Below are 18,103 nucleotides of genomic sequence, written 5' to 3'. Positions count from 1 at the left end.
AGGTGATAGATCTCCATATAACACATCATTTAGATTATTTGCCTCTAAATGTTTATTTAAACCACATCAAAAATCACTTGTTCCTTCTCTATGTTTCACCATCATTGTTCCATATTTCTAGGCACTGAAATACCTGGTCTCATTCCATCTTTATTAAAAAACAAACCTGTGTAAATCTATCTGGAGACACGTGGAGGGTCTTGTGTATCTGACCAGAAGGAGACCCCCAAACCCTGAGAAACCAGAGAGAATATAGCACTGCAGCACTGTCATCCCATTGTTCATCGATTTGTTCGAGCAGGCACCAATAACGTCTCCATTGTGAGACTTGTTACTGTTTTTGGCATATTGAAAACGCCACGGGTAGCTTGCCAGGCTCTGCCATGCAGACAGGATACTCTTTCTTGGTAGCTTGCCGGGCTCTCCGAGAGGGACGAAGGAATCGAACTCGGGTCAGCCACATGCAAGGCAAACTTGCCCTACCTGCTGTGCTATCGCTGTAGTCTGGGGGTGGGGGGGAGGAGAGAGAGAGAGAGAGAGAGAGAGAGAGAGAGAGAGTGTTAGAGAGTGTTAGTTTAAGGACCATCTCAAGAGAAGGAATGTCTGTGCATGGGCTGGGCTGTTCTTCCTGCTTGTCACCATATGATCAAAGGCGGGACGTGACACACAAAGAAAATTCACTGCTGGACCCACTGGCAAAGGGGGTCCTCAGAAACAGTGCCCACGCGTTGTCTGGCCCCAGAGCCAGACAACCCCAAAAAAGGGGGGAAAAAAAAGTCACACTAGATTGGGTGTGTCTAGGGCCGGCCTTTCCCTGTGCCCCAGGCTGGGACATGAAGTTGCTTGTGTGACAGCCCCACAGAAGAGCTGAGTAAGATTCCATCGGAATTCTGTTTCTCCCCCAAAACCAAAACACGAGTCGACTTTTTCCTCTACTTGTGTCACTCAGTGGCGTCACTGTCCTGGTTGTCTAAGCCGCACACATACACACGCCAGCAGTAAGGAAGAAAGGGGCCGGGACGTGGCAGGCTTGAATGGGGGACGGCCGGGGTGTGTGAGAGCAGGGAGCCGGGTGGGGGGGGAGCCCCGCAGATACTGGCCACTGGGGGCAAGTCAGGTGATGGGGCGTCGGGAGCACTGGGGGAGCACGGGAGAGCATTCGAGGTGACAGGTAGAGGATGTCACCTGTCAGAACTCCCTGAGCCGTACTAGGAAAATATGTAAAAGGCTGGGGCTGGAGCGATAGCACAGTGGGTAGGGCATTTGCCTTGCACGCAGTCGACCCGGGTTCGAATCCCAGCATCCCATATGGTCCCTTGAGCACTGCCAGAAATAATTCCTGAGTGCATGAGCCAGGAATGACTCCTGTGCATTGCCAGGTGTGACCCAAAAAGCAAAAAAAAAAAAAAGAAAGAAAATATGTAAAAGGCACAGTGGGTAAAAAGTCACCCCCTTCAAAGCTACTTCCTGAGATTCTACTTCGACCTGAGAGTAGAGGAAACTGAAAAGCTTTTCCCAACGGGCCTTCGCGCCATCAGGGGGAAAAGGACAGACCGGCCCACCGCGACTCTCCCGGGGCCCCGACGCCAGGGGACACAGGTCTCCCGGCCCAACAGCAGTAGCCGTGATGGCCTGGGCGAGGACGGGGGAGGACGTGGCCACCTGGCTGTGAGTTCTGGGGAGTCCGGCGCAGCTGGAATGGATGACCAGAGACGGAGCGTGCCGGGGACGTTGCGGACCCTCCGCAGGCAGTTGCCACCACCTCTGCTGATTCCCACATAGTTCTGGGAAGGGGCAGAGGCGGGCCGGGGCCCTGGGCGCAGCCCCGCTGCTTCTTCTGGGAAAGGTAGAAAGGCTTGCGGGCAGTCGCAGGAAGCTGCCCGGGCCCCAGGATCTGAGCCAAGTACCACGGGAGGCGCCCTGCCCCGGGCCTCGGCCGAAGGCGCCGACCTCACTGGAGAGCTGGAGGGAAGAGTGAGAGGAACGCGGAGCCCGCCGAGGCCCCGCACGGGTTCGACAGAACACGCTGCCTCCTGCCACCCGAGCAAGTGCTGGGCTGTAAGCCGCTGCGGTTTAGCGCAGGATACGACCCGGGAACATGGATGGTTGCACGCGTGGCCCTGCCGGCGACCCAGCCGCCCAGCCGCGGTCGGAAGCTGGGGGACCTGGTGCCCTGGAGGGCGCCTGGGAGCAGAGGTTGCATGAGGGGCCTGGCCGAAGAAGGGCTGGGTCTGCCTCTGACCGTGGCCCCCCGTCTTTACGGCTCTCACGTCTGACGCCCAGCGTTCTCCCAAACGCTGAAAGGGAGGAAAGAGAATCACAGTGTCGGGTCCAGCGTAGTGATGACTCGGGCCGGAGGGCTGCCAGAGGCGGTGATGCCGATACGCCGGGGAGTGGGGGGAAGGGCTGGCCGTACGTGGGACCTGCCCTGGTGTGGTTCCTAGCGCCCCTGTGGTTCTCCGGGACGGCCAGGAGTGATCCCGTTACAGAGCCACGACTCAGCCCTGAGCACCGCCAGGTGTGACCCAAAATGAAGGAAGATTCATATGTCTGAGAGATTTACTCCGAACATCAACAGAATCAGCCCCTGGGACAAAGCGAGCCTGTGACCTCCTAGGCTTTGTTCTGCAAACTTAAAATGGCTTTTCCTTTCTAGTGTTGTTGTTGTTTTAAGATTAGCATAAATTATAATCCACAAAGCGCCAAAGTATAAGATATTTACTACCTGCCCAATTACAGAAAAAAGGTCGTAAACCCATGATGTGGTGGAAAAGTCAGCAATACGCAGAAACCAATGGCAAATTTCAGCGAGAAATAAGGGGTGGTGGGAGGGGGCATGGGAAGAAATCAAACGGAAAAGTTAGAAACTCAGAGAAGCCTGTCAGAGGGGCCTGAGTACAGGGGGAGGGCCTTCCACGCGGCCGACTCAGGTTCGATCCTCGGCATCCCATATGGTCCCCCGAGCACTGCCAGGAGAGATTCCTGAGTGCAGAGCCAGGAGTAACCCCCAAGCATTGCTGGGTATGACCCAAACACAAATAAATAAAACCATTACTTTCAAACAATGTCTCTAGAAAGCTCAGCCCTTTTCTGTACAGAGCCAGAGAAAGTGGGTTTTTTGTTTGGATTTTTGCTTTTGGGGTCACACCCAGAGGTGTTCAAGGGTTACTCCTGGCTCTGCACTCAGGAATGACTCCTGGTGGTGCTCAGGGGACCGTATGGCATGCCAGGGATCCAACCCACGTTGGCTGCGTGCAAGGCTAACGCCCGACCCGCTGTGCTATCGCTCCGGCTCCGACCCAGAGTTTTATCCTCTCCAGACTTGACCCTCGCGGTCCCAGCCCACCGCTCTCAGAGTCACTCCCGCCACAGCCCGTACGAGGATGGGCACGGCTGAGCTGCGACCCGTGGCATTCTGTTTTAGAAACAGAAAACGGGCAGATTGGACCCAGGGAGCGTGAGATTGCCAGTCCTTTGCCTTAACCCTGTAGCGCCAGCTCCGGGCCGGGGCGACCTAACCTAACTGTCATGAAAGAACTAAGACTCTGCACACAAGCCCCTCGCTAATAGCCGGGGGAGGCCCCGCTTCCCTGCTCGGTTTGTGAGGCTGTTGGTCCCACTGAGCAAAGCCGGTACAGAAGAAAGCCTCGGGCCATTGAGTTCACCGTGTAGGTGCAGAAACCCCCGTGACGCGTCGGCAGACCAGAGTCAGCGCTGTGTCCGAAGGAGGACATGCCACCATTGCCGGGCGTCTGTCCTAGGAGTCCTAGGAATACGGAAGCTCATTCTTGTGTCAAGAACAGAAGAGTCAGCCCGGGGGCAGGAGCGAGAGCACAGCCTACCCAGTTCCATCCCCCACCGCCCAGGAGGTCCCCCAAGCCCGCCAAGGGTGGTCCTTGAGACGCAGAGCCCAGGGTAAGCCCTGAGCATCGCTGTGCACTCACAGAGGGGCCGGTGACACGTGGGGACTGTTGGGAAGGGGGTATCTGCCCGACCAGGCGCCTTGCTGGTAGGGGTGAGCATCAGGGGCTGCAGCCAGACCTGGCCTCTTTGTGGGGGGAGGGGGTTGTTTCTTGTTTGGGGGCCATACCCCATGGTGCTCCCCTTAGTTCGGAGACCCCCCCAGGGTGCCGGGGACTGAACCCGGGTAGGCTGCGTGCAAGGCAAGCGCCCTCCCCACTGTGCTACCTCTCCGGGCCCCGGATGCGGGCGCCGTGAGCTGCAACCCCGGGCATTCCCCAGACGGTTTCCACCTGCCACCCACCCCTCTGTGTCTGCATAGAGGTTGCCCGCGACTGTCTCGAAGACCGAGAACATCCCCTAGGCCAAGACCCTCTTGCAGATCCACTGGCTCTCACTTCCGTGGGCTAGGTTGCAGGGGCAGATTAAAATGTGAAGTTTGGAGGTAAAAACCAGAGCCGCGAAGCAGATGCGCTTGTGCGAAGCTTCCTGAACTGCGGTTGTCAGCGGAGCCGGAGCTTAGCGCTCTCCTTTCAGCCCCAGCGGGTCGGACGCCCCCTCTGCGCCTCCCGCAGGCTTCCCTCCTGGCACGCGGGCTCCCTCCCACGACTCCACGCTCCCGGGCTCCCTCGCCTGGCTTCGTGACGCGGGGCAAAGTGTGAGCCTAGCATTACTCAGAGGGCGCAGCCGATTACTCAGAACCCGACTTTGAACAGTTGCTGCTCAGAAACTAACAGCACGACCCAAGTCACACGCCCGGCGGCGGCGATTTTGTGATCGGTGGCCGAGGGCACGCGAGTCAGCAGCGCCCGCCGCGGAAACGGAGCTTCCCTCGAACCCGCCGGCGCCTCATTCACTCCCAGCGCAGCTGCGATGTTGCTTGAAGTCTTCCCTCTGTCATTGGCTGTGTCTTAGACATTTCCAGAGACAGGGAAGTTCATCTATCTTAGCAGTTTCGGCGGTTGTGAAGACAGTTGATAACAGCTCAGCCCTGTGAGTCACCGTCCCTAAACGTGCGGTCTGTACCGAGTCCCAGCCTGGCGCGGAGATACGGTCCCGCCTGTGAGTGAGTCGGGCGGTGTGATTCCCGCAGTCTCGCTGCTACAGGTTACTTTATTTTTTTTTTCCCTGAGGTGCCTGCAGTCAAGCCTGGGGCTTTGTACACGCAGGGCAAGTGCCCACGGCAGAGCTTCCCCCTCACCCACCGTTGGGGTCCTGGGCTGTCCAACCTGCCCCTTCCATTCCAACTGTGTTCCATTAAGGAAACCGTGCCCTGGGGCTGGGGAGAGATCTCGGTGGGTCAGGCACTGCCTTGCCTGCAGCCCACTTGACTGTGGTCCCTGGCACCATCAGGAATGACTCCTGGGCACAGAGCAGGAGGAGGCCCTGAGTGGTTCCCGGTAAGGCTCAAAAACAAAAACAACAACAGAAACAACAAAAATACAGGTTTTGGTGCTGGAGCGATAGCACAGCAGGGAGGGCGTTTGCCTTGCACGCGGCCAACCCGGGTTCAGTTCCCAGCATCCCATATAATTCCGCTAGCACCACCAGGAGTGATTCCTGAGTTCAGAGCCAGGAATCAGCCCTGAGCATCGCCGGGTGTGACCCAAAATGCCAAAAAAAAAATACAGGTTTTTCTGTTTTTTGCGTGTCTGAATATACACACTTAGAATCATGGAAACATGTTATCCTCTGGAATAAAAGGGCTTGATTGGATGTTGTGCTTTCAAATGTACTTCCTACTCTGGGGCTCCAGCTGGTGAGGGGCTTGCCTGCCCCGAGGCAGGCCCTGAGCACCGCCTGGAGCGACCCCTGAGCCTCAGAGCCAGGAGGAAGGCCTCGGCACCCTTGGGTGTCGCCCAGGAACCAAGCAAGCGAGAAAAGCGCTTCCTAGTGAAGAGAAGATGCTTTCAGTGACGCATCTCAGGTCTGGCATTTCAGGACACGCCGTGGCGTTTCCCAGCGGCTGTCCTCGAGGCTTGCTGCCTCGTTCGAACCCTGCACGAGTGTTGCCCGGGGCCCAGGAGGAGAGTGCTGTCCCGGGCGGAGTCAGTGGACAGCCCCAGAAGCATCCTCGCCGCGCGCGCTCAGTTCCGTTTCCGCTGAGTCTCTGCTCTGACATAGGCCTTGGCTTCCTCTTCCCACAGAGGTGGGCCCTGCCCTGCGAGGAGGGAAGGGCCGTGCCGGCCGGGCCCAGGAGCCGCATCCTCAGCGTGGGGGGCGGCCCTCACAGCTCGGGGCACAGCACAGAGGGTCGGGCGCGCGACCCACCCAGGTTTGGTCCCCGTCATCCCGCATGGTCCCTCCGGGCCAGCCGGGAGCCCCGAGCACAGAGCCAGGAGTGAGCCAGACACTGACAGCCAGACCAGCAGAGGGGACTGGGGCCGGCGTGTGGCCCCTTCCGCCTGTCCCACGCGCCCCTTTCTCTCACAGGTGATCACCTTCTTCAGCTCGAGGCTGCTCCAGGCGGGGGCTGAGCTGTCGGTGGAGCGGGTGCTGGAGATCATCAAGCAGGGCGTGGTGGCGCTGCCCAAGGACCGGCTGAAGGTAAGGGGGGGTGAGGTGGGGCGGGGGGGCTGGTATCATGCAGCGGCTGCTCATACTCGGCCCACACTCCCCCTGCGCAGGCCTGGCAGAGAGGCTCGGGAGGCTGCCTGCCCCTCTGCACCCCCCTGCCTGTCCCCCAGCCCCCACCCCGTTCCCTCTCCCCTGTTAGAGTGCTCGTTCCTGGTGGGCCTCGGACCTTCTCTGCAGTGTCTTATCGCCCCGACACCCCGATGGTCCCGAGCTCATGGGCAGCGCAGGGAGGGGGCGTTCCTTCGCGCTCTCTCGAGGACCGCCGCCTCGTGAGTGCTGGGGAGATACTGTTGCAGGGTGTGAAAATATTTTCAGTTCTAGCCACGTGGTTTGTAAAATAGCCGCACGTCAGTCCTTGTCTTCAGTCCCAGGGTTCCGCCCTCCACAAGCAGCTGTGAGCCGCAGGGGGCCAGCCACACGGCACCCGGGGCCAAGCCGGGCTGTAGCATGGCGTGGAGGGCGCTGGCCTTGCTCGTCGCTGACCCGGGTTCGATCCCCGGCATTCCATACCAGGAATGATTCCCGAGTGCAGAGCCAGGGTTAACCCCCGAGCACCACTACTGGACGTGGCCCAAAAAAAGCAACAAAATTAATGGCCTCTCTGGTAGAGATAGCACAGCAGGTAGGGCGTTTGCCTTGCACGCGGCCGACCTGGGTTCGATCCCTGGCATCCCATATGGTGCCCCGAGCACCGCCAGGAGTGATTCCTGAGTGCAGAGCCAGGAGTAACCCCTGAGCATCACCAGGTGTGACCCCAAAAGCAAAAAAAAAAAAAAAATTACTGGCCTCTCTGCGTGGCAACCCGCATAGGATTTTTTTTTTTCCTTTCACTATTTTAAATGGATTCTAACTCCATGGAAACCAGTATAAAAATCCCCGAAGAGGTCCCCCAAGCACCGCCAGGAGTAATTCCTGAGTGCAAAGCCAGGAGTAACCCCTGAGCATCGCTGGGTGTGACCCAAAAAGCAAAAAAAAAAAAAAAATCCCCGAAGATTAGGAGCTGGAGCAATAGCACAGCGGGTAGGGCGTTTGCCTTGCACGCAGCCGAACCGGGTTCGATTCCCAGCATCCCAGCTCAGTGGTCCCCTGAGCACTGCCAGGGGTAATTCCTGAGTGCAGAGCCAGGAGTAACCCCTGTGCATTGCCAGGTGTGACCCAAAAAGCAAAAAAAAAAATCCCCGAAGGTTAACATGTCAGCTCAGAGAAAGGGGTAGATCCTGGGGTCTAAACCCAACCAAAGAAGAAGTGGAGTTACACGGACGCTGTAAGAGAAAGATCCCGGGAAGGGTCTGTTAGCACCCGAGGCGGGCGTGGTGACCCCAGGGCGGCTGCGAGCGGAGGGGAGTCTAATCTGAGGATGTGGGGCCTCAGCAGGTTTCTGCGAGAACGTGGTCCGAATGCTGCCGAGCGTCGGGGGCTAACGTGAGCAAGTGTCGCGAGGGAGCCAGTGAAGGACAGGGGCAGAGGGTGGCGGCCACGGGCCAGCGCGTCACTCAGAATGAGGAGCCGAGGGGCGGGAAGACCAGAGCCACGTGTTGCGGGACACGGGAGAGGACCCGAGGGAGAGGGTGGAGCTGCACGGAGGAGAAGCCAGTCCAGCTTTCTTGTGTTTGTCTTGTTTTTTATTTGGGGCCACACGTGGTGGTGCCCAGGGCTGACTCTTGGCTCTGCACTCAGGGATCACTCCTGGGGGGCGGGGGGAACCATCTGGGACGCCGGGACCAAATCTGGGTTGGCCACGTGCACGGCAGACGCTTGCCTTACCTTTCCCACCGTATAGCAGCTCGGCCCCAACACCAGCTTTTTTTTTTTTTAATTTTATTTTTATAAAGCTGTTCGCAATATTGGATTACATTTAATATTCAAACACCAGTCCCACCACCATGACACCTTCCCACCACCATATTACTGTCCCGGACCCCAACCCCTGCACCCGAAGCAGAACCGGAATAATCTATTTTGTATTGCTTGTTATAAATAATCTGCTAAAAATGATCCAAGAAAGGTTTCTTAGAGGAAAATGTGTGAAAATTGTTGTGTTTCACCCAAGAAAGTCCTTCTTAAGTCCTTCTTGAAGAGATTAGTGACACGTTGTGAAAGGTTGAGGCTAGGTGCTTATATCTCTATCTGTATAAACATATTTTATACAACCAGCCTAAGATTGGTTGCCTTCTACTTTAAGCCCCATCAATTGTGGTGTGCTACTCTTGGTATATCAGTGAACACTAGCTTTGTTTAAGAGCAGAGGAATATTAGTCAAGAGGTAGAAAGGTCCCCAACCCCACCTCCAGACCCTGAAGGCCATCGAGTGTTAAAGGACAAGCAGTGTCTCCTCCAAAGGCCGGGGTGGGCAAAGCAATAATACATTTGCTTTGCACGTGGCCAGCCAGGGTTCGATCCCCAGCATCCCACGTGGTACACTGAGCACCAGCAGAAGTGATTCCTGAGTAACTCCTGAGAATCGTCAATTGTGGCCCCAAATATCTCCCTTCACATACACACACACACACACACACACACACACACACACACACACACACACACACACACACACACACACACACCCCAAAGCGTGGTGAGAGTAAGAGACCAGACAGAGGACGCACGTTTCATTAAAGAGGGGGGGTGGTGAACGGGGCAGTCAGTACGGGAACTGAGATTGTGGGGATTCTCAGTAACTAGAAATGGAGATTGTGGGGATTCTCAGTAACTAGAAACTGGGGACCTGGGGGCAAAGAGGAACAGGAAACTGGGTTCGGGGCAGCCAAGGAAATCTGCCACGAGGATGGTGCTCGTCAGACAGGCTGGTGTTTGAGGCAGCAGCCCTGAGGAGGAGGCATGGTGTTAACTGTGGCGTCAACCGTTCAGGCTGCCACGTGGCTCCACTGACTCTAAGTCATCAGGCGTCTGCCCCGGCACAGCCACTGGTAACGTGCTCGGGCACCTCGAGCGGCTGAAATCCCGGCCCTCTCGGCCTGCTGGCAGCTGCGGGAGACAGAGTGAGCACTCGGGGTGGCGTGGTTGGCGCACGGGGCAGCTGAGCGCCGGGGGGGGGGGGGGGCGCTGGCGAGAGTGTGGGAGAGAGACGCAGGACTCCAGGGAAGGCTGGGCAGTCGCGAGCCGGGGGAAGCGGTGAGAGAGAGAGGCCGGGCGGGATCCCGAGGCGGGGAGCATGGCCCCGCATGGGTCCTGGCGTGACGGGATCGCTGCGATGCCGCGCTGAGACTTGGCCGCGTGGCACTGAGAGCAGAGGGACCGGGTCCTCGAGAAGTCTCGAGCACCGTGACGGGCGGAGATGCCAGGAGAGCCTGTCCATGGCGAGGCCGGGTGGGCCCAGGGGAGCTCTCGGAGGGGGCAGCCGAAGCCACACTGAGGACCACCGCTCCAGGAAACGCGGCTCGAGTACGGTGCCACCAAAGAGCTCAGAGCAGGGGTGTCCGTCTCTCCACGCTGCGCACCAGGAGGAGCAGAAACCTCGTCCATGTACAGACAGCTGCTGTGCTCCCCGCCGGGCGCCGTCCTGCCCTGCCCCGCTGCGGGGTCCACCTGTGCCCCGGGGTGAGAGCCGGGAGTATTCCTCAGCCAGCAGGAAACGTCCGTGGCCCGGTGGCCCGGGGCTTTGGGGGCCCCCGGGCCTGAGAGCAGGTCTCAGAGACCCACTGGTGGGAGTGGGGTGGGATGTGGCCTGTGTGGGGGTCCGAGGAGGCTTTCAGACGCCTGCACGCTGGTATCGTGGCTCGGAGCCGGCCACTTGCCGAGTGCCATGTGGCCCGTGGTTAATGCTCTGTGTGGCTTCCCTCCGTGGGTGCCATCACCACAGCCATGTGGCCTCTGCAGGACAGCTCAGAGCAAACTTCTGGGTGACACCTTCCAGCATTGCGGGTGACTCTTCAGGGAACCCCCAAAACTGATGGACAAAGGAGGAACCAGCCCGCTGTTACCAGCCTGAAGACAAGATTTGGGGCCAGAGAGATAGTGCAGTGGGGAGGGCACTCGCCTTGCACGCAGCCAACCCAGGTTTGCTCCCGGCATCCCATAGGGTCCCCTGCGCCCTCCAGGAGTGACCCTTGACCGCCACAGGGTTTGGCCCCTAAACAAACAAACCAAAAAGAAAAAAAAAATGGAGACAAGATTTGAACCGAAAAGACTTGTGTTCAAGTACGGGAAGTGATGTTTACAGAAGTAGACACGAACTATAGTGTGTGGTCCCAGGAGTAGGACTGGTGGGGACACTCGGGGACCTTCGTTCAGTCCCACATAAGGAAGAGCCCTCGGGCAGGCGGGGTTATTTACAGCTGGGTTCAGCAGCTCTGGGAAACGTTGCGTGTTCTTTCACTGGCCGTGGTGAAGTGAGGGGCCGGTGACCCCTCCACGGCGAGGCCAGTAGGGGCCGCCCGGGACGCGGTTCTTCTCCAGTGCTGGCTCGGGTGGGGGGCAGAGGAGGGTCGAAGGCTGAGTTCTCGCATTGACAGTGAGAGCAGAGAGTCGGGAGCCAGCTGAGCCCCCGTGAAGACTCGGGGATTGGGCGGGAAATCCAAGCATCCTTCCCCCTCCTGAGCGCCCGCCCGCGTGTGCCTAGGCAGGGGGTGTTCACAGCCCCGAAGAAGGACCAGAAAAGAGGGTTCGGCTTGCCCTGCTCTGCTGCCAGCTCTGCGCCTCCATTGCCCTCACCCCCAGCCTTCTCTCCAGCAGAGAGGCCGGGACGCCTTTGCCAGGCGCCTCCCCGCCCCGGGAAGGCTGGGGGGCAGCGGCCCTGACTCCCCGGAGACTCAGGCTGGCAGCAGCTTCTAATGCGCTTGCGAGAACCACCCCGCAGTGCTCTTGCCCCAACGGTTTGCTGTGCTCGGTCACATCTCTGGTTTCTATCGAGTCTCACTTTCCTCTTTCCTCTGTGGGCCCGCAGGAAGTGGGGCACAGGGACCCCAGATGAGCAGTGCGCCCCCAGAGCGCCCTCTTCCCTGACCTCTGCCCCCCCCCCCCCGCCCTCTGACTGGCTGTTGTACGCACCGGCTTCCCGTATGCCGGAGCCGTGCTGCCATCACGGCTGTCCCCGAGGAAGGGATGGGCGCCTGACACGTGAGCGGCCGCGGTCGCGTCCTGGCTGCTGTGACCTGCCAGGACTGGCAGGAAACCTCTGCCAACCAGCCGCGGAGAAACACTTTGCAGGGTAACCTCGATTTCCTTACCAGACCGGTCCCAGCATAGGGGCTTCTGTCCAGAGAAGTCAGAGTCACGGGAAACCAGAAGGGACAGCGGCGGCATCGTCCATCCGGCTGGTCCACAGCCCCCAAGTGGAGTCAGCCAGAAGGGCGCCAGGAGCCACTGGTAGAATCTGGGCGAAGCCACCAGCCTGCCCACCTCTGATGCCAGAGTCCGGGGCGAGCTCCCCTCGTTGCCGAAATGTCAGGGAAATGCAGGCCAAGGGTTTCCGCCCCTGCCCGCAGGGAAGTGGGGAGAGGGGCTGAGGGTGCGAGGTTTGTCAGCAGACAGTGTGGCCTGGGAAGGGAAGAAACGAAGGACGCGGTCCAAGAGGCGGCCCGGTGAGCCCAGGCTCCTGAGAGACGGGCGCGAAGGAAAGCTAGGGAGAGAGCCGCGAGTAACGGGACCCCAGTCCGAAAGGGGCTCTGATCCGCTGAGAAGGAGAAGCCAGGGAAGGTTGGCGTGACTCAAGGGAATGGGGCCTTGTCTGTCTGTCTTGTTGTTGTTGCGGAGTCACACCCAGCAATACTCGGCCCAGTGCTGTGCTCAGGGGTCACTCCCCGGGGATCTCACGGGGTACTGAGGATTGATCCCCAGTCAGCTGTGTGCAAGATGAGCTGCCTGCCCTACTGGCCCCGCCCCTGCCCCACGGAAGTGTTGAGACACATTCACAGACGGTGAGTGTCAGAGGAGCCCCAGAGGGTGGGACCCTCAGGTCTACCGTGGGGGCGGCGCGGGGAGAGGGGGGCTTGGAACGCTCCGTCCCGCCATCCTGCTGGGGTACACAGGCTGGTCCCAAAGACCCTGCTCTTTTTTTTTTTCCTTTTTGGGTCACACCCGGCGATGCCCAGGGGTTACACCTGGCTCTGCACTCAGGAATTACTCTTGGCGGTGCTCGGGGGGCTGTATGGGATGCTGGGGATTGGGGGGCCATATGGGATGCTGGGGATCAAACCTGGGTCGGCCGCGTGCAAGGCCAACACCTACTCCCTGTACTATTGCTCCAGCCCCCAACCCAGCTCATTCTTAGGAGTGTAGAATTCTGTCTCCAAAACAAGTGTTGCTCGAGAGACTGATAGAGACGAAAGCACCACTCTTTCCCATCACCACGAGTGAAAACAGTAATAATAATCGATCTGTGGGAGGCCCCCGACCAGGCCATCAGTTCTGGGGGCGAGAGCACATGGAGACTGGACTGTAGACAACCCTGTACGCCGACCTTTGGGGTTTTTCTCTTGCCAGTGGGCACACCTCGCTCGCTCAGGGCGTCCTCTCGGCTCTGCTCTCAGGGATCATTCCCAGCAGTGCTGGGGGCTGGGGGCCGTATGGGATACCGAGGGTCAGACTTGGGTGGGCCGCGTGCAAGGCAAGTGCTCTGCCCCGTGTGCTATACCTTGGGCCCCAGCAAACCCACCGGCCTTTCCCTCAGACAGAGGAAGGAAGGGTCTGGGCTCCAGCCCCGGCTGAGCTTCTCTGCTTCTGACAGACACTGGTGATGGAGGGTGGATCATTAAGTCAAAAAAAGGGGGGTGGGGAATCTACCCCAGTACTAGAAAAGAAACTGAAATTACATTTACTAACAGATGGTGAGTCATCCTCAGTTGGTTTAAGTGATAGCACATTATTACCACAGATGTTACTAGGAAAAAAAAAAAACCAGAGCTGTTTATCCATATAATCAAGCCTTATCTCAATTATTTTAATCATCTTTTTGGATTGAGTGTTTATGAGAAAACGAATCACTTAAAACCTCTAGAGTTTAATTCACAGAAAAAAAAGCTGTATCTAAAGTTGATTGAAAATTCAAGCTGTGTGTTGAATAATATTTGTATTATACCACATGACAGCCCATTACAGCCTGTTGGGCGGCTCGCTAATATATCCTGATAAAATAATTGTCGGGTACGTAATAATAGCTTTGTAGGTGAGACTGACGTAAAAGAAGCTGCTCCGGGTTGGAATGCGGTTGCCGTGAGCTCCTTATGAAACATAGTTATAGATTTGTTTTTTCTTAAAATAGAAATTATTTTTAAAAACCAGAGTGGGTCTGCCCTTTGAGTTAAGAGGCGTGTCGTGTCCGTTGCCCGTGAGAAATTAGCCTGCTCAAAACAGCCGGAGAAGAGACAAGTCTTGGAAGTAAACCTTTGCGTTGCCGGACTGAAGCCAAATTGGTAGACGAGTTATTCTTCCCGTTTTGAGCCGGCAGACATTCAGATCTGGAAGCCTGAGGAGGAGTAATTGACTTTGAACCAAATAAAATATTTTTCAATCAGATGTTATTTGACATAGCCTCCTAAAATATTTGTGTGCCGTCCTGTGTGGGAACATATACTCTTGGGCCAGTCTGTCCGTGCGCTTAAACAACTCGGCCGCGCCGAGTAAATAGTACTGTAATGTCATTCTAAACAACCTCTTCATGCCGGAGCCGGGAAGTGTGGGAAAGGCAATACCAGGTAGTTCCGCTCCCTCAGGCCCGCCTGCGTCAGCAGAGGCATCACGGACAGCCGCTGGGATCCCACTTGCTTATTTCTTCTTGAGGGGATCAAGTTCCTGTTTCCTCTGTGAGCTGAGAGAGAAGCCGCGGCTCAGAGTTCCCCCCTCCCCTGCCCCAGCAGCAAGCACAGCGGGCGGGACCCCAGCCCCCACACTCTGACCCACCCGGTGGGCGTGGCCCCTCAGCTCACAGGGAAAGTTCCAGTTCCCCCTTGCTCAGTGAACTGTCCCCGCCGTCAAAGGACTTAGGTCTGGTCTCAACTCGACTGTGCAAAACTTAAGCTTTCCGGGAGGTTAACCAGAAGGTAACTTCTCTCTCTTTTTTTTTTTTTTCTTTTTTTTTTGGGGGGGGTGAGGGCCACACCCCGTAGTGCTCAGGACTCAGTCCTGGCTCTGAACTGGAGCATTCCTCCGGGCAGGGGCTCAGGGCACCCTAAGGGGTGCCGGGGACCAAACCCAGGTTGGCTGCGTGCTGGGCAAGCCTCTGCCACTGCACTGTCGCTCTGGCCCCGTAACTTCCGGTCTCGAGAGCACAGGACTCTCTCGGGTGGCGTGAGTCACTGACACGAGCCAGACCTTTCTTTTTTTTTTTTTTGCTTTTTGGGTCACACCCAGCGATGCTCAGGGGTTACTCCTGGTTTTTACACTCAGGAATTACTCCTGGCAGTGCTTGGGGAACCATATGGGATGCCGGGGATCGAACCCGTGTCGGCCGCATGCAAGGCAAACGCCCTACCCGCTGTGCTATCGCTCCGGCCCCGAGCCAGACCTTTCTCCGTGCCGTTTCCATAGGGTTCCTGGCAGGTGTGGGAATGCGAGGCGCCTAGCTGGCCCCCCGCCAGTGGCCTCCACAAAGGGTGCCCCTCAGAGCATCACCACAGGTGTTGTTGGCTGAACAAAGAGAAATAAAAGGAAGTTAGCATCGTTCCAAAGGTTCTTGCTGACATGTGGTGGGGTGCGGGGCGGGGGTTGTCCCCCACCCTTTGGGATTTTTTTTCAATTCCTCCGTCCCTCTCGGAGAGCCCGGCAAGCTACTGAGAGCATCCTGCTCGCACAGCAGAGCCTGGCAAGCTCCCCGTGGTGTATTCGGTATGCTAAACACAGTAACAAGTCTCACAACGCAGACGTTACTGGTGCCCGCTCGAGCAAATCGATAAACAACGGGACGACAGTGCTACAGTGCTGCAGCTGGACAGAGTGATGGAGCGATTACTGTAAGGGCTGGAGCACAGGCTTTGCATGTGGAAGGGCCGGGGTCCATCCACGTATAGCCCAAACCACACCCCCCCCCCATTTAAAACCCCTGTGCATGGGAAGTCACGTGGGTTACGGACTTCCTGTCATGCGTGAGGCTGGGGGAGACTTACCTGCTGGGCTAAGGACTGGGGCGAAGGACCCCGGGTGCTGAGAGAAGGCCAGAGCTCGGGGAGCGGGAGAGACTGGGGCTTAGCAAGCGCCGGCCTCGTGTTTGATTCGGGCAGCAACAGTGGTTCTTTGTAGCTTCTGGGCCCTTGGTTCTGGGTCCTCGGCTCAATCTGCAGACTAGGACGGGCTGTCTTGATAACCCGGTGGGCTGAAGTGAGCGCCTCCGGTCTCCCGGGAGCCCTTTCCTCCTCCCATTTGCTCTGCCCCACCCCTGCGCCCCCCCCCCCCCGCCCAGAGCTCCGTGCCCACACCCTCCTGGAGACCCCGGCCAACACCCTCCTCACGTCCCGGTCACCTCCCGCCTCCCCCACGCCTCTCCCCGTGCACCCCTCGGTGGGGCCTATGTGCCTGTCGCCCTCTCCTTCCAGCCTCTCTGAGCAGCCCCGTCCGTCCGTCTGTCTGCCGGGTGCTGCTTTCTCACAGTGACCCGGGTGACCAGCTGCTGCACAGGCATCCCCTGTGGCCCGATGCCCTGTCCAGCTCGTGCCTATCCTGCCCCGTGGCCTCCTGCTTCCTCCTGTGCCCCTCACCCCCGGCTTGGGGCCCGAACCCCACGGGAGGCCCCCAGGGGGCTCATCCCCGCCGTGAGCCGTCTCTCCCGGAGGGCGCCCTCACACCCGAGCCTGCCCAGCCCTGGGCCTGGAGGCCTCCGTCTGCCTTGGCTTCCCCCGGCGCGCGCCCTCTCCACTGTGCCCACCTCTACCCAGCAGGGGTCTGCGCGTCGGAACGCGGGCGTCCCCCTGCCCCCTTCCTTGGTCCCCATCCCTATCCCACATGGGTGGCCCATTAGACACGCATGTCCACATCGGTGCCTGCACACGTGCGTGTGTGAACATCCTTACGGGTCACACCCTGTAGTGCCCCCTGGCCTGGTCTGGCCTGTAGAAGGTTTGGGTGTTGTCTCCCCTGAGGCCCCCCTTTGACATGCTAAGGACACACACACACACACACACACACACACACACACACACACACACACACCGGAAGTGCCCCCAGGCAGAGCTCGAATTTCAGGACCGCTGAGGCGGCTGCGGGCTCCCTCGCTCTGGCCATCCGGACATGTCCAGGAAAGGGAAGGAGCCACACTGGCGGGGCTCTGGGAAAACCAGGGCTGCCTCCTGCGTCCCGAAGATTGGTGAGGTTCCCGGGCAGCGGCCAGAGAAAGGGAAACTCGGGCCAAGGAAGCGTCTGGGCGAGCTGCTGACACCCCGCGACCCCCTCCGCCCGGTCCACCCCGCTTACGTGGTTCCGCTCAGTTAATGACACAGGCCAGCCCCGGGTTTGGCTCCCGAGCTCTCTTGACCACCACCCGGCAGAAAATTATACGTGGCGTGAGCATCGATACGCCGCCGGGCCGTTCTTTTCCCCCAAAGAGGAAAGTTCCCTAGGCTCGCGGTCCCCGGTGAGATCCGATATTTCCCTTTCTGTTTCTGCTCTTTTTTCTCTTAAATATCTTGTCGGCCAGACCTCTCCAGTTGACTTCGAGGCCCACTATTATTTAGTGGCTCCATTTTTTTAAAAAAACGCTGCATGGCCGCGTTGGCGGGCCAAGCGCGGTGTCCACACCCGCAGGCTCAGCACTCCGGGAGCCAGGCGGACAGGATGTGGGTCCGTGCTCCCAGCAGCACCCCCGCCCGTGATTTCTGCCTCCCCCCCAAACATTAAGAAGCATTTTAACGGTTACCCCTCACCCCCCACCCCAACCCGCCTGTGATGGTGCTCTGTCCCATGCCTCGGCTCCGGAAACAGCTGGCGGCGCTGGCCCTTGGATGTGTATAGGAGGGCAGCACGGGCAGGTGGGCTGCTGGCTCCCGAGCGGGCCCCCCCGAGGAGCCCGGGTCCCCTCCGGCCACCTCATCCCGCTGGTGAGGGTTTGCAGAACGGCCGGCGGCCTGCGAGATGAGCTCAGGGGCCCTGGGGGGCCTTGCCCTGCAGCCCTGACCCCCCCCAGCACTGCGCCCCCAGGACGTCCGTGTCTCTGGCCGGGCTGGGCCTTGCCGGTCTCCGAGGTGATGTTGGACAGTGCCAAGGGAAACACTGACCTTGGCACTGTTAGACACAAATCTTGGGGTCGCCCCCATGGTTTTCTTTCAGATCCACTCTCCTGCCCTGATTGTGCCAGGCCTGGGGTCCCAGGACAGCACAGCCACCAAGACCCTGCAGACCTGCCAGCCCCCCCTTGTCTTGCATCTTCCACAAGGACAAGCGCCTGGTCTGGCCACTTTGTCTTAGACAGACGGCAGGGTGGGTGGGGCGGGGGCCCCCGCAATAAGGCCGGAACCCAGCCCAGTAGTTTGGCCCCTGTGTCGGGTGGGACCTGTTGGTCTGTAACCCTACCCATGGCCTTATGTGATTGTTCCTCCCCCTGTATTTTTTTTACTTTAGTACGTTGAAGTTTTTCTCTACCATTTTCTCTCTCCCTAACTCTGTCCTTGAATATCATCATCTC

At 58.5% G+C, this 18,103-nt stretch overlaps 1 protein-coding gene across 4 annotated transcripts in view; it reads left to right on the top strand.

Moving 5' to 3' along the window:
* DYM (dymeclin) overlaps positions 1-18,103 on the top strand; it is a 292,576-nt gene that overhangs the window by 240,051 nt on the left and 34,422 nt on the right. For all 4 annotated transcript variants that reach the window (XM_004616126.2, XM_055127709.1, XM_055127710.1 and 1 more), the window contains one exon: positions 6,394-6,507. In XM_004616126.2, coding sequence (XP_004616183.2) covers positions 6,394-6,507 — 114 coding nt within the window. The remainder of the gene's footprint in view (positions 1-6,393; positions 6,508-18,103) is intronic.

This window comes from Sorex araneus, chromosome 2 (assembly GCF_027595985.1).
Source record: "Sorex araneus isolate mSorAra2 chromosome 2, mSorAra2.pri, whole genome shotgun sequence".
NCBI classification, from domain to species: Eukaryota; Metazoa; Chordata; class Mammalia; order Eulipotyphla; family Soricidae; genus Sorex; species Sorex araneus.
The sequence above is the reverse complement of the archived record's forward strand: the minus strand, read 5'-3'. Positions and strand labels throughout refer to the sequence as shown.